The following is a 14,271-nucleotide window of genomic DNA, read 5'->3' as shown; positions in this document are numbered from 1 at the left end:
AGTTTTCCGCATTGCGTCAAGGTCTAGAGCCGCCTGAGATTTTGAATTTATTAGCCAGATAGCGAGGGGCGGAAGTGTGCAAGGCTTTGTGGGTGATACAAGCAGTCTTGTAAATTGATCTTGCTTTGATAGAAAGCCAGCGAAGAGACAACAGTATGGGTGTGACATGGTCATTTCTTTTAGCCCCATATACGAAGCCAGCTACTGAATGGAGGATGGATTTTAGAGGGGCAAGGTGGGATTTGGGGAGGCCAGAAAGGAGAGAGTTGCAGTAGTCCAATCTGGAAAGAATCAATGATTGGACCAAGGTTTTTAGGTCTTGCCAAGGAAAGAAGGGCCGAACTCCCCAGAGAAGGGGCAGTTGGTATTGTGCATTCTTTGTGATGGTATTCATATGGGACTGTAAGTTGAGCATTTTATCTAGGATGACGCCTAGAGATTTGGCACTGTCAACAATGGTAGGCTTGTGGTGGAGAATGTTCAGATTGTTCATCCAAGATTGGATAGGAGGAGGAGATAGTGAGGTCAGGAGTTGGCCTAACGGCTAGGGCGCTCAACCTCGGACCTGGGGAACTGAGTTTGAGTCTCGGTAATGACGCTGAACATCCTGTGATTCTGGGCAAATCACTTAATCTCCCCGTGCCCAACCAAAAAATGAATGTGTGTCCTCATGTAATGTAACTGGTGCTATGTAAAGCCATCTGATACCTGATTGGATTCGGGTCAAGTTCGCGCTATATAAAACTCTGCAAAAAAAAAAAAGGAGAAGGAATTCTGTTTTGGAAGGATTCAGAATTAGTTGATGTGTTGACAGCCAGTTTTGGATGGAGTTGAGAGTGGTGTTAAGGATTGAAATGTCGTGTGGAAGTCACCTTTAGGTAGATTTGGGTGACATCAGCATAGAGTGATAATGGATCCCATATTTTTTTTAGGAGATTTCCTAGTGGTTCCATGTAAAGGTATAACAGGGTGGGCGCGAGGATCGAGCCTTGAGGGATGCCTTGTCCAACAGAAGTGGAGAGACAATTTGCTATTTTGATCTTCCTGTATCTGCCCGATATGAATGATTCGAACCATTTGAGCACTGTGCCTTCAAAACCCATTCTTAGCTTTAAAGTGTTCAGAAGAGTGTTGTGATTAACAGTGTCAAAGGCTGCGGATAGGTCAAGAAGGATCAGAAGACAAAATTCACCAGTCAAGTACTCGCAGAGCATCATCGATCGCTTGTAGTAGGGTTGTTTTGGTAGTGTAGCTTTGAGTGAAACCAGATTGGAATTCGTCAAGGAGAATGTTGTCCTTGATATGTTGGGAAAGTTGCTTCGCCACACAACTTTCTGTAATTTTAGCAAGAAAAGGGAGGTTGGTGAAAGGGCGGAAATTGATTAGATCTTTCGCAATCAGCTCAGGGTTTCTTAAGAAGTGGGGTTACCTATCCTGTTCTAAGGGCAGCAGGAAAGGAGCCTTGGTTGAAGAAGAGGTTTATCAGACTGGTCCAGTAGTGTGGGTATAAAAGTCAATGGCAATGTCACTGGGGATGGGGTCAATGGAATGGTTAGAGGTTTTTGTTTCTAGAATGCTTTCAAGGAAGGCCGTTTCGGTGATGATGTCAAAGTTCTGCCATAGAACTAAGGATTTGTGGTCCTCAAGGCGGGGTAGGATGAGTGACATGATCCACAAGCGATTTTACTTTTTTATCAAAGAATAGAGCAAAATCTGCTGCTATCTTGGGGGGGGGGGGTCATCAAATATGGTGGAAGAGGGAGAGGTGTTGGTGCTTTTGAGAAGGTCAAATAACTTTTTAGGTCTGTTTCTGGCAGAATGGTGGAGGGTTCTGAAGTGCATTGCTTTTTCATGGAAGAGGTGTTTGTGGCAGCGAGCTCGTGCGAGGCGGAGATTGGTGGTGGAAGGAGAATGTCTCCATAGTTTCTCCATGCACCTCAAGTTTTTTCTTTATTCGTAGAGGGATTTATTGAACCATGGAGCAGAAGGAGTGGGTCTTTTCTTTTGACTTTGCAGTGGAGCAATATTTTTAATTACAGCTGATAGACTGGTGAGACTTTGGGTGGTAAGGTCATTGGCATCAGAGCAGGATTCTAAGATTGGAAGTGAACTCATAGCTGTGTTGCACAAAATGTCGAGGTCGATGTTTTTGGTGTTACGGAACAAGGTAGTAGTTCTTTTAGGTTGGCCATGGGTAACAGAATGAGATAGGTGCAGAGAGAAGGGGATGAGAAAGTGATCAGACCAGTCTAGTGGTATAGGATCAACAACAGTTAGCATTTCTACTTTGGAGATCACAAGGCCAAGAATGGAGCCCTTAGAGTGAGTTGGTTTTGTGTTATGTTGAACAAGATCATTTCCTAAGAGAAAAGTGGCACGCTTGTTGGTTTCTGAATCTTCCAGATTATCCCAGTGAAGATTAAAGTCTCCAATAAAGTCTGTTTGTCACTTTGCGAGTATTGGTCGCTCGCAAAGTCTTTGAATTTCTCTGTGAAGGCAGAGCTGTCACCAGGTGGTAAAGAGCTTCTGGGAAAAGCTTTGAGATGAGGGGAGTTTCTGAAGATAACTGCTACGCCTCCCCTGACTTTATCTTCTCTATCATTCCTGGAAATGGAATAGTCAGTGGGGAGCAGGAGATCGAAAGAAGTATGAGAAGTGTCATTGAGCCAAGTCTTAGTGAGGAAAAGTATATCCAGACTGTAGAGACTGATGATGTCTGAAAGTTCCAGCTTGTGTTTATTTGCGGTCTACAGATGTGAAGCAGACAACAAACCTCTGAGATGACTGTTTTGGTGAAGGGGGAGTCATGGCTTTTAGGGGTGATAGGGATGATGTTCCTGAGAATTGGTGACTGGATTGAAGATGGTAGATGTTTGGTGCGGGAGAGGGAGATGGTTGTTATAGTGCAGGAGATTAGTGTTCGCTGGAGAGGAGAAGATGTGGGGGTTGGAATTGTAAGAATTGTAGCTAGCCAATAAGTTGGAAATGTCAGTTGGTGAAAGATTATGTGAGGCTTTTTTGAGGCATGGGAGTTGGGTACTCATTGGGAGTTTGGGGAAGTGAGTGCTCGCCAAGGAAATGTTAGTACTAAGGTGGGAGATGGTAGATTCAAGCTGGGAGATAGCAGAGATGAGAAATCCTATTGTTTTTTTCTAAGGAGAGCAGAGCTGGGCACGGAATGTTAAGTTGTTTGATGTAGTCAGGAGGTGGTTCAACTTGAGAGGGAGAGCAAGGAGAGGGGGTAAGGATGGTGTGCTTGGAAGTAGGAATATAGAATGGAGGGAGACTCGTCAAGAGATGTTGATTCGAAGTAATTGTCAGTGCAGCTGTGGTGGAGAGAAATTTATGTTGGCACAAAGTGATTAAAATACAAGTATTGACCTCTAGCTGAGGTAGAGAAAGGTGTGGTCTGTAGTGGGAGGACAGGGGGATACAAGGGGGTCATCGTAAGGCATGAAGTTGGGGAGGAGAAATGAGGAAGAGGTAGAGAAGGTGCGCAGGCTGGGTGTAGTGAGTGTATGGGGGCTGTAAACAATCACAATGAGGATGGTAGCCGCGGTGGGTGGTTTATAGAAAGTGTAAAGTTCTGCTAGGTTAGAGGAAAGGGGGGAGGGCGGAGGTTGTCATAAGGGTATAGTGGTTCAAGCAGCAGTACTGGGGTGTTGGGGGTGAAGAGAGATGCAAGGGGTTTGCACAGGATACAGGATCAAGGGACGGGGAGGGGGAAGAAGGGATGGGTGGATAAGAGAGAGTATAAGGTGGAAAGGTCACTGTGTGAGCTGGGAAGTCAGGCTGTTGGAAAGATGGATTGGATGGGGTGATTAACCTGATGAGTGGGGAGGTTTCTGCGGAATTTCAGGCTGGTACAGTGATGTAAATGAGGGAGCTGCCATTGGCTGGGAAGGCGTGTTGAGGGTAACACCCCCGATGGGGAAAGAGGGATTAGGGGGAAGGGAAGCAGGGGTGAACCCAGGGAACGGGACTGCCAGGGGGACAACTGTGCCACTTGGGAGGACTGCAAACTGGTGTCCTGGTGGATAAGGGGAGGCGAGAGAGAATTGAGGAAGGAGTTAGATGAGGAGTCTGGAGGGATGGTCAAAAACGGAGAGATAAGTGTCTTTAGCTTGGATCAGGACTTTGCCGGTGTTGTAGAGTGAGATAGTGAGTGAGCCATTGAAACAAGCTGTAGGGGAGATTTTTAGTTGTTGCCCATGTGGGATAGAGGAGGAGGAAATAACATTGAAGGAGTTTTTGAAAATGGTGGTGTGGGATGAGATGTTAAGGGTGAAGAACATGAGGTCGGTTTTGAGCCTCCCATATCGACCGCTATGGTATTGGTCAATGAAAAGGGAATCAGGAAATTGTTCAAGGGTGTTGTGTTTGAGCCTTTTTCCTGATGCTTTTGACAAATGGGGGGGGGGGGAGAATGAGCTTGAAACAGTTGGCTCCAGCCTTCACTCGTTTCGTCAACATAGTTGTAAGATGGAGAGGGTGAAGTGAGGGAGATGGAGGGGAAGAAGAGAACACCACAAATGAAGTGATGGTGAGAAGAAGCAGAAGGAAGAGATGGCACATAATTCGGGGAAGAATTAAGTAACAGAGGGGAAGGGCGAGGAATAGAAAACCTGTTAAAGAAAAAGGCAAGATGATGTAGCTGAGCATCCAGGGCAAGAAACGTATCAGTTGCGGGTAGGGGCACATTGCTTCAGCTAATCTTCTGCTGTGTGCAAAGAGGGGGGCACAAGGAAAGTCTTAGGGGAAAACCATTGACGCTTATTTTGGTATAGCTCAATGTACCCAGGTAGGAGGTCACAACGTGAGGGGTGAATCACAGGTCAGAGATGCATAAAGATGAGAGCAAAAAAAAGATATGATGCAGGTAGGAGGTCACAACGTCAGGGGTGTATCACAGGCCAGGGATGCCATAGAGATGAGAGCAAAGATAAATAGAAAAGATGCAGCTGTTTCTCTGTGTGTATCAGTGGCGGGGAGAGGCTTGTTGCTGCAGCTGACCATCAGCAGTGAAGGAAGAGGGGTCACAGGGAGAGTCTTTGAGGGAAACCATGATGCTTAAGTCACTCCTGCACAGTCAATGTGACCAGGTAGGAAGCCACGACATCAGGTGTGAATCACAGGCCATACATAAGATAAATAGGATACTTAAAGATGAGTACATAAATATATCAACAAGATGCGTCCATGTAGGAGGTCCCCTGCTACAAGTCGTGCTCTGGCCTCTGGTGAGGCTCTTCACTTCAAGAAGGCGGACCCAGTCAGAGCCGGGTCCACAGGAGAGTGGCATTTGAGGATACTGCCAGTCCAGGGAGAAGTGGGTCTGAGCACTGGGAAAAACTCAGGGGCACAGAGGAGGTCCACAACGAGGCCCAGGACCTTCACCTCATCCGACCCAGGGTCGCCAATACAAGTTCGGACTCAAAGACAGATAGGATGCCGGCCCCAAGGGTGCTGCAAGAAAGGACAGGAGGGATCGGGTGGAGCTTGCATAGGGAAACCAGGACCTCCGCCACGCCTGTCCCAGGGTCGTCAATCATAGGCTTAAGCAAATGAACAAGCGAGTTGGCTGCCTCAATCAGGTCTAGTCTAGACAAAAGTCCTAAAGCACTGCCAGACCGGGGGTGGGGGGGGGGCAGGGAAGACTAGCCAAGGAAGCCTCGGACTTCAGCCATGCCAGATCCAGGGTTGCAGACCATAACTTGAGGCACATAAGCAACCAAGATGGCAGCCCCAATCAGAGCTGGGGCCGCAGGAGAGAACCAAGCCCCAAGGGTGCTGCCAGAGTAGGTGCGAGGGAGCAGGGTGAGAGGGAGCATGGGGAGACTCTCAGTCGGCCCCTGCCAGGTCTGTACAAGAACACCAACCACTGGCTGTGGCACAAAGATAACCAAGATAGTGGCTCCAGTTAGATCTGGAGCCACAAGAAAGATCAAAGGCCAGCGGGGGCTGCCGGGCCAGGCAGGAACCGGGGAAGCAGAGGCAGACACACCGATGTCGCACTCATGCTCATGCGATCCTCACACCCAATGCAGTCCCTGGCAGCATGTTCATGTCCCCAGCCATGACTCGAGAAATTTACTCCGCAACCAAGATGGTGGCTCTAGTTTGAGCTGGTGCAAGACAGACCAAAGGCAATCGGGTGCTGCCGGACCGGGCAGGAAGCAGGGGGAGCAGAGGCAGACTCACCGATGACGCACCGAGTCTGCTCATGCGATCCTCGCCCCAATGCAGTCCCTAGCAGCATGTTCCGTCTCCAGTCACGGCTCGATAAATTGACTTGGGGACGGAGAAAGGATGGAGGCTATGCCACTTGCTCGCAGTCAGAGGGAGACCCAGAAGATAGCGACGGCCCCAAGTCATCCGCTGCAAAGCCATGCCTCTCCCAGGGTAGGATCTCCAGGAACTCCCAAGGAGCAGCGAGCAAGCTGCTAGGCTTGATGCAACGATCACGGCGATTCTGTCAGCAGGGCCACCTTGCTCCAGGCCCCCACTATCTAGGGGGTCCCCTTATGCAGCAGACACCCAAACAAGAATATTGGGACCCTGATGGCTGACGGATGCTGCACCATCTAGTTGCAGGGGTCTCAGAGGGCAGGATGTCGAAGGAAAACCGAGCCGGAAACTTTCCTCTAGAGCTGTCCGTCGGCCATCTTGCTTGATGAATGCCCGCTCCCGCCCCTACTTTCGCTCTGGCGATCAAGCCTAGGGCTGTCTGTCTGCACCAGAGGGGAATAGAATGTGGCAGAGTGAGTGGCGATGAGACACACATTGTGTACCTGTATGCATATGATGCTGTTCTACTTTAGGGATATCCACACAGGAGTTGAAACAGCAGCATACATCCTACATACTTTTAAACTGGCATCAGGGCTGGGAGTCAACTGGGCAAAATTGTGCCTCTTCCCTCTGAGCCCCACATGTCCAATGCAGAAAACAACAGTAGGCGAACACTCAGTAGCATGGATGGCTTACACCATCCGCTGCCTCCTCATCAACATATATCATTCTAGTAAAGGCATGCTGGATGGGAACCTAATAAAGGCTGTATCCTCCCTGCGAGCTCAGACACTTCTCTGATGCTCCCTTCCGCTGAAAGTTCAGGGTCGTGTTGCACTGGCCAAAATGATGATGCTTCTGAGATTGCTTTACCACTTCTCAAACCTGCCAATCTGTGAACCCAAGAGCTTTTTTAGCACCCTGAATACCATGTTATGGGATCTTGTCTGGAATAGTGGAACGCGTAGAGTCAAGCTCTCCAAATTGAAGTTCACTATGTAGTAGGGAGGTCTCGGGGCTCCAGACTTTGAACACTACCACCTGGCGGCTCAACTCCACTAGCTCGCCCACTGATTAGCCAGCTGCCACCTCCTCAAAGTAGGCCATACTGACAGGAAAGCTGCACATGAGCTTTTTGTCCCCCAAACTGTCTTGCTCCCTCCCCTGCACCTCCAATATGCTGGTGTGCATCGCTCGCGAAAATTACAATAGGACTCTGGCTGAAAGTCACTCCTAACGCAACACCCTATTGTGCCAGAAATTCCTGCATATGTTGTTTCCATCAGACCATAAGGGGGGGATAATGGGGAGAATGCTGGTATCACCTGCACAGGTGGGGTCCTGCTACCCTTTTATTCACTAATAGTCCATAGAACAATATGGCATTTCAGCAGGCTCGTTTTCGACTCAGACACTTTACTGAGAAACTGAAGTAGGTCTGGGGCATTACCGACAGCGCCATCCCTACACCCCTTGACCCAGGCAATGTATTCCATTGGCTCAGGCAGGAGACTGATCACTTGGTTAGTTAGGGCCATTCCAGACCAAATACAACCCCCTGTGGCCCAACTCCGAACTCAATGGGAGAATGACATGGGACATCCTTTCACGCAGAAGGAGGGCTACTGGGCCCACACAAAACCTCCTGCCACACTATATTCCATTACATTCAACACAATATACTCCATCATGCCTACTTAACACCAGAGCAGCTCAGTAGACCTTACACATCGGTCACTTCTACTTGCCCACGTTGCCCATATGTTTGGGACTGCCCAAATGCTCAGACCTCTGGGGCACAGTCTGCACCAAACTCTCTTCTGCCACCGGCCACCTCTAGTATAACAAGCCTGAGTAGGCGCCCAAAGACCAGACGGAGAGTAACCACATTCCTAGATTTGGCCTTCCTCATTGCCTGATGGTTATGGAAGGCATTCAAAAAACCAAAAGGGGGGAGTGAAGAGGTTGTGCTCAGAAGAGCGATGGAGGTGGATACGTCCTCCTCTAGTCAATGTATAATAAACAAAAAGATCCACCCTTAAGCTGATATATAACTGTGTCCTCCCAGATTACACGTGTTTCCTACAGTGGTGGAAAACACACAGTTTTGTTAAAATACCCCTCACACACCAAAAGGACACTTGGTGTCATGCTTCATCATGGGGGTCTTCCCGCCCCACTGCAGGACGGGACGTGCTACGACCTACCACTACGCGGGAGCACTGTTCTTGGAAAACTATGTGTAGTATTTCCTATATATTTAGCAGGACACGGCACCTGGTTGAGCATCACTGATAAGGATAAAGAAAAATATATCACCTTGTACATAAGACAAGGCCCCTATCGCTACAGGAACGTCACAAAAAGTGACGTTCTCGTGGCGATAGGGGCTTGTACATATTCCCCCTGTTTTTTAGAGCTGCCGGTGCTCAGAAACTGCGGCACCTGGCCCACTTAAAGCCCTGCACTACCCCTTCCTAGCCCCCATGCCTTACCATGTTGGGGGTGAATAAACTGCCAAGTATGATCTCACCAATCAGCACATTGAGAGACGCCCTCACTCAGGTATACTGCACATCAGAACGGGGCCTGGCACAGTTTTGTTCCGTTTTATGAGTTCTTTATTCGTTTACCTGCCACACTGATTGAAGATGCATGTAATCACTCACAATCGTGTACCAAAATGTATCAGTTATTCGCCATCGACTAAAATATGTTACACCTTATTTCACCGCCTACGTGTGGAAGATGCCCCCTCCCCACAGCTTTGTCAAAACACTATGGGGGAGATTTACAAAAAAGTCATGCAACGCAGCACAGCCCCCCGCGAGGCTGCGCTGCGTTGTGCCACAGGGAGGGAGCAGGGGAGTGTCATATCTTCAAAGACATGGCTCTCTCCTCTCCTTTCCCTTGCACCGGCGTGGATTACAGCTGCCATGCACACACATTAGCGCAGCAGCCCTAGGGTGTGTGCATGAGTCCATCATAGGTTTTGTACAGGAAGGGTACCCTTTGTGTACAAAATACTATGCTCGACACAAGGGAAAGCTTTTCCCACTTTGTAAGTGTGCTGCACAGTGCAGCACGCATGCAAAGTCAGAAAAGGAAGGAGAAATTAAAGCATTTCTCCTTCCTTGAGCCTAGTTGAAAAAAGGCAGTTTTCTCACGCTAAACCCAATCTACTGCTTTTAGTAAATTGGGTTTAACGTGAGAAAACTTGGGAGGTTGCATGGGAATGCCCATGCACCAACCATGGTACGCCCCCAGGGCGCAAAGTAACGCAAAGCAGCTCAATGCGCTGCTTCGCATTACTTTTACGCTATTTACAGCGCTAAACAAGTTTAGTGCTGGAAAGTAATTTAGTAAAAAAAGATTTTGCGTCACTTTTGTGACGCAAACACGGCGCAAAAGCTTATTAAATCTCCCCCTATGTTTACTAAGTATGTATAAAAAAATGATAAACCTAATTAAACTTGATTAAAAAGACAATACTGGCAAAGAAAGCTTATGAAACGTATGAGGAAACATTAATCCTTATGATGAATCCTCCATCGGTGAATGTTTGTAACAGGTTGAAGAGTATTTTTATGCTATAAGAAAATGTATGGTTTAACTGAACTTGTTCATGGAAGGCATATTTGCACTTTTTAAAATTATGGTGATTGATATGTAGTGTTATGATCATATGTTATGTGTTTGAAGGCTCATTTGCGCATTTTAGAACTGTGATATAATAATGATTGATATTTGGTTTTATGAAGAAATTCTGCATACTGGAACACACATTTGTTCTTTTTAAACTTGTCATCTTATTTGACTGATATTTTCGTATGGTGGTACAGTACTATTTGTGTGGATTCACTACTGAATTACATAAATAAATAAATAGTACTTGTATTTAAAAGTTGCTCGGTAATCTGAAAGGAGACTAACCATGCGAAGTTTAGGACGGCCTTAATTCTGCATGTTTAAATTAGTTTATGCTCTCCTGATCTTCCTCCTCCTCGCAGCATTCTGGCACTAGCCTTTCCAGTGTCATCGCTATACAAAAACCTATGAATACAAATATTAATAATTCCAAATTAAAATAGTCGTCTAATGAAAAAATGTATAGATATAATTTATATCAGAATTACTTGCTTTGCACATTTGTTTTTTTATAGAAGCGTTTTAGTTAAACTATTTCTTCTTTACACCTGTCCTATTTCTTGGTCATTAATAAGCCTTTTTGTGTTTTTTAACAGGGTCTCTTTCCTAAATCCGAAAGCATCCCTTACCCAAATTGGGTATATGCGATAATTGTAATTCTGGCTGGGGTGCCGAGCCTTGTGATCCCCGGATATGCTCTGTACAAAGTTATTAGGAACTGCTGCTCAAAACAGAATGACCATCAGCAAGATCTTGTCCACATAGCAAGCATTGGATACCAAAATGGCAATGTGAAGAACCAAGCTTAAAACAGTAGTAAATCATGTATACTGAAATGTGTTAAATGCAAGATGGAAGATTTTGGCAATGAACTTGCAAGATCATTTTTAATTCATGTGCTGTTTTAGCACTATGAAGCCATTTACAGAAACTTAAAAACTGAAAGAATCAGCTACGGACTCAAAAGTTGAACTAATAGATGTGACTTATGGTAACTGTTCTACTTTGTGTCTCATAACTGTTTAGGGAAGGCGTGTACATTTTGTACAGTAAAGATTCAAAGTGTATGCAGTTCTTAGTGTATAATATGTAGACATGTTTCTCTGCTGCCACAAAATATCGTTATAAAAGAATTACAATGGTCCATTCAGTTGCTGCTGCCCTAGTTTTGATTAAATATTTTCAAAGATTTGAACGAATCCTGGCTGCACTGGGTTGCACTTATTAGAGGCGCAGACGATAATGCTTTACCACACTCTTCCCTGGAAGTCACAATATAGAGCCTTATGGGGGAAACTCGGCGCCTTCTTCGCTACCAAGAAACCTCCATGAACCTGCATGCCAAATGTATTGACTACTCCCCTCGGCACTTGTCATCCTAATGTGTTCTGGCTTCCCCTAAAAATTACCCGATCACAGTGAATTCTTACTCCACTTGCTACTGCGAACCTGCAACATCTTAACATTGTGAGCCATTGTCAATATATATTGTTTTCATACTGTCCTTGTAGTAGCTTTTCTGTGCCATTGTGATATATTTTTAAGATCATCGTATCTGTAGATTTTACAAATGTAACATTTGTTCAATACTATGTTATATTATAATTATTGATAATGACTATGCAATACTATACTCCAACTCTATTCCCTCACAGCAGCTACTTTTTGTATGTTTTATTTTTGTCCTGGGCATTTTTCAGCTTTCTTGTACTTGTATCTGTAGATTGTATCAGATTACTCATGCAAGGACTTTCCTTTGTATTCCTTCCTTGGATTATATTTGTTTTATGCGAAATTCAAGAAAAGTCTTTGAAATTAAAACAAATATTTTCAGAGAACCAAAGAAAGGTTTCAGGGTGAAGGAATCAATGATAATGTATTTGCTCCTCTTTTGAGTTCAACTCACTCCTCCGAATGAAGCAAATCACTTCGAGTCAGGAGAAAGACTGTTTGATGTATGTATGATGATTATAATTACAATCAATACTTAGCCTGGTCCACTTGTGTTATAATGTTTTGCAGATACTGCACAACTAAAGGCTTGCTTCCAGGTTAATTGAACTGCCATTTTTTGTGCAGGACAAGGTGTAATAAATAACAAAATCATATGAGTTCTTTAAGCTGCAACGTCTCAGATGACAGTCTGGGCATTCTTGCTTGGTTCAATGTAATCTTATGCCTTCTACGTGTGATTGTGGATGATATTCTGTCACCTCATCAAATGTTGAAATTCATCTTCCTCGATGAAATCTCAAGCTTCTTGGAATTTGCAGTGCACCATCAAAAATCAGACACTCTTTAAATATCACTTGATTGCGCTCTTCAGCCATCTCAGTAGGCAATGTAAGTACATCAATATACTGTGAAAGGTGAAAATGGATCAAAATCTCAGGCCTAAAATAAGAAGGCCTCAGCATCAAACCACCAGTGTGGATCCTCAAGTATGGCTCCCTTCTCAAAAAGCCCCAAATCTACCCCAGACATCTGGTGAATGTAATGGTATTCAAAAACAACACCTTCCAGGTCAAAAATGCTATTAGGACCACCTCTATAAGTTCAAAAGTAGCATTTGTCAGTATGCGGACGACAGAGAATGATCCCAAGAAGGAAACATAGGTGAACCCAGGGGTAGGCCAGCTCAAACACCCTCACAGCCTACACATATAACTCTCATCTAGAGGCACAGTCCTCAAGGTTCTCTAAAAAAATGGATGGCTGCCATCTGGATACACAGAGAAGAGGTTGTCCCCCCTAGCTCAAAATAATTAAACCAAAAATCAAAATTATTTAAAGGGTCTCACAACCAAAAAGAGACATGGTGTGATCTGCACATCACAAACAGAAGAACATCCAGTGCTGCAAGTGCAATCTCAAAATAGAATCACCACTTGACATTTGCAGGGTACCCACCACTTCATTAGACATACACAACTTTATAATGTCTAGCTTTTCAGGCTCCAAGCCATCAACCATAAATGGGACAACTTGCCAAGGAACAAGACTGGCCCCCAAAATGGTAAATGAGACAATGAAAAAGGCTAAGCAAGCCTGACTTCAGTCGTTTAAAGAAGAGGGAACCAGGCCCCATGAGCCCCGCACCTACCACCTTAATGACTGATGACACCTCACTCCTAAACCTAATTTTTTTCATTTCCTGTAACACCTCTAGGCTGAGAGAAGTCTATCAAGGATGAAAAACACCTGACTGAGAGCACCACACTAGATACTTGTGTCATCTGAAGGTAAGAGGCCTGGACAAAATTAAGTTTACACACTGCCTCTACTACAAACCTGAAGAGGAGCAAGAGGGAAAATCTGAAACGTCTATCTGTTGCATTCTCCCAAGTCAGACAATTATATTAAGATAGGAAAATAACAGATCAGACAAACTAGAAATTGTGCAGTGGATACCCAAAAATATGTGTGGAACTCTTGATAGTGGAGCATAATAGATTCTACTACAATTCCATACAATAACTGTCTACACTGGTAATTTGGTAGATGAGTTTTTGGGTTCTGCATGGGAAACTACTGGAGAATTAACATTGTGTAAGGTAAACCTAAATTCAGTTTAATCTCTGTCTTCCTCTGACAACCATAAACAAAACAGAAGGGCGAGTTATGAGCCTTATCATCGGTCAACCTCTATATTTTTCATGCCTGCGAAGCTTGTCCGGTCAATGGCATTTATTCAGGATGAGAGGGTCTCTGGATGCACCTACTATGAATATCTCTCTTGAAAAAAGAGTACAAATGTGTAGTAAATACATTCAAGTGATAATGTACTTATCTGACCCATGGAACCTCCTTTGTATTAGCCATAACTACCCTATGGATAGGTTACCATGAGGGGTAACTGCCAACCTACCATTGGATTAATTACCTTCCTCAGATGCAACAGGAGTTACTTTACTTACCACAGCTGATTGTACCACAAGTTTCAGAAAAGCCCAGGTTTGCAGGGTTTTCTGACCTTCCTAGGACCAAATATTACTGACACGCTCTATGTAAACCAATCACAAAGGGGGACTGAGGGCTTTTTAGACAGGTCCAGCATACATGCCCTAAGAATAATGAAGATACAAAAGGTATGCTGTTCCTTATATCGAGACACAGGAAAACTGGTTTTATGTGGTCCTGAAGTGTAGGAGGATGAGGATTCCTCCTCTTGGAATATAGGGCCCTCACACACCCAGCAAGGTGTCATGCTTCATCATATGGGCTGCTCCTTGTCAGGTCGGTGCTGCAATAGCTGGATCCTCATCCTCCTACACTTCATGACCACATAAAACCAGTTTTCCCATGTCTCGATATTAGGAACAGCATACCTTT

General features: G+C 45.1%; 1 protein-coding gene across 1 annotated transcript in view; it reads left to right on the top strand.

Annotated features, from left to right (window-relative positions):
• Positions 1 to 12,050, top strand: part of SLC6A19 (solute carrier family 6 member 19) — a 793,248-nt gene extending 781,198 nt beyond the window's left edge. Inside the window, exon 12 of the mRNA XM_085606111.1 lies at positions 10,536 to 12,050. Coding sequence (XP_085462237.1) covers positions 10,536 to 10,748 — 213 coding nt within the window. The 3' untranslated portion in view covers positions 10,749 to 12,050. The remainder of the gene's footprint in view (positions 1 to 10,535) is intronic.
• Positions 12,051 to 14,271: the final 2,221 nt, after the last annotated feature.

The sequence above is a fragment of the Triturus cristatus genome, chromosome 5_1, assembly GCF_964204655.1.
Source record: "Triturus cristatus chromosome 5_1, aTriCri1.1, whole genome shotgun sequence".
Classification (NCBI taxonomy): Eukaryota; Metazoa; Chordata; class Amphibia; order Caudata; family Salamandridae; genus Triturus; species Triturus cristatus.
Note: the sequence above shows the minus strand (reverse complement) of the source record. Positions and strands in the feature narration are given on the sequence as shown.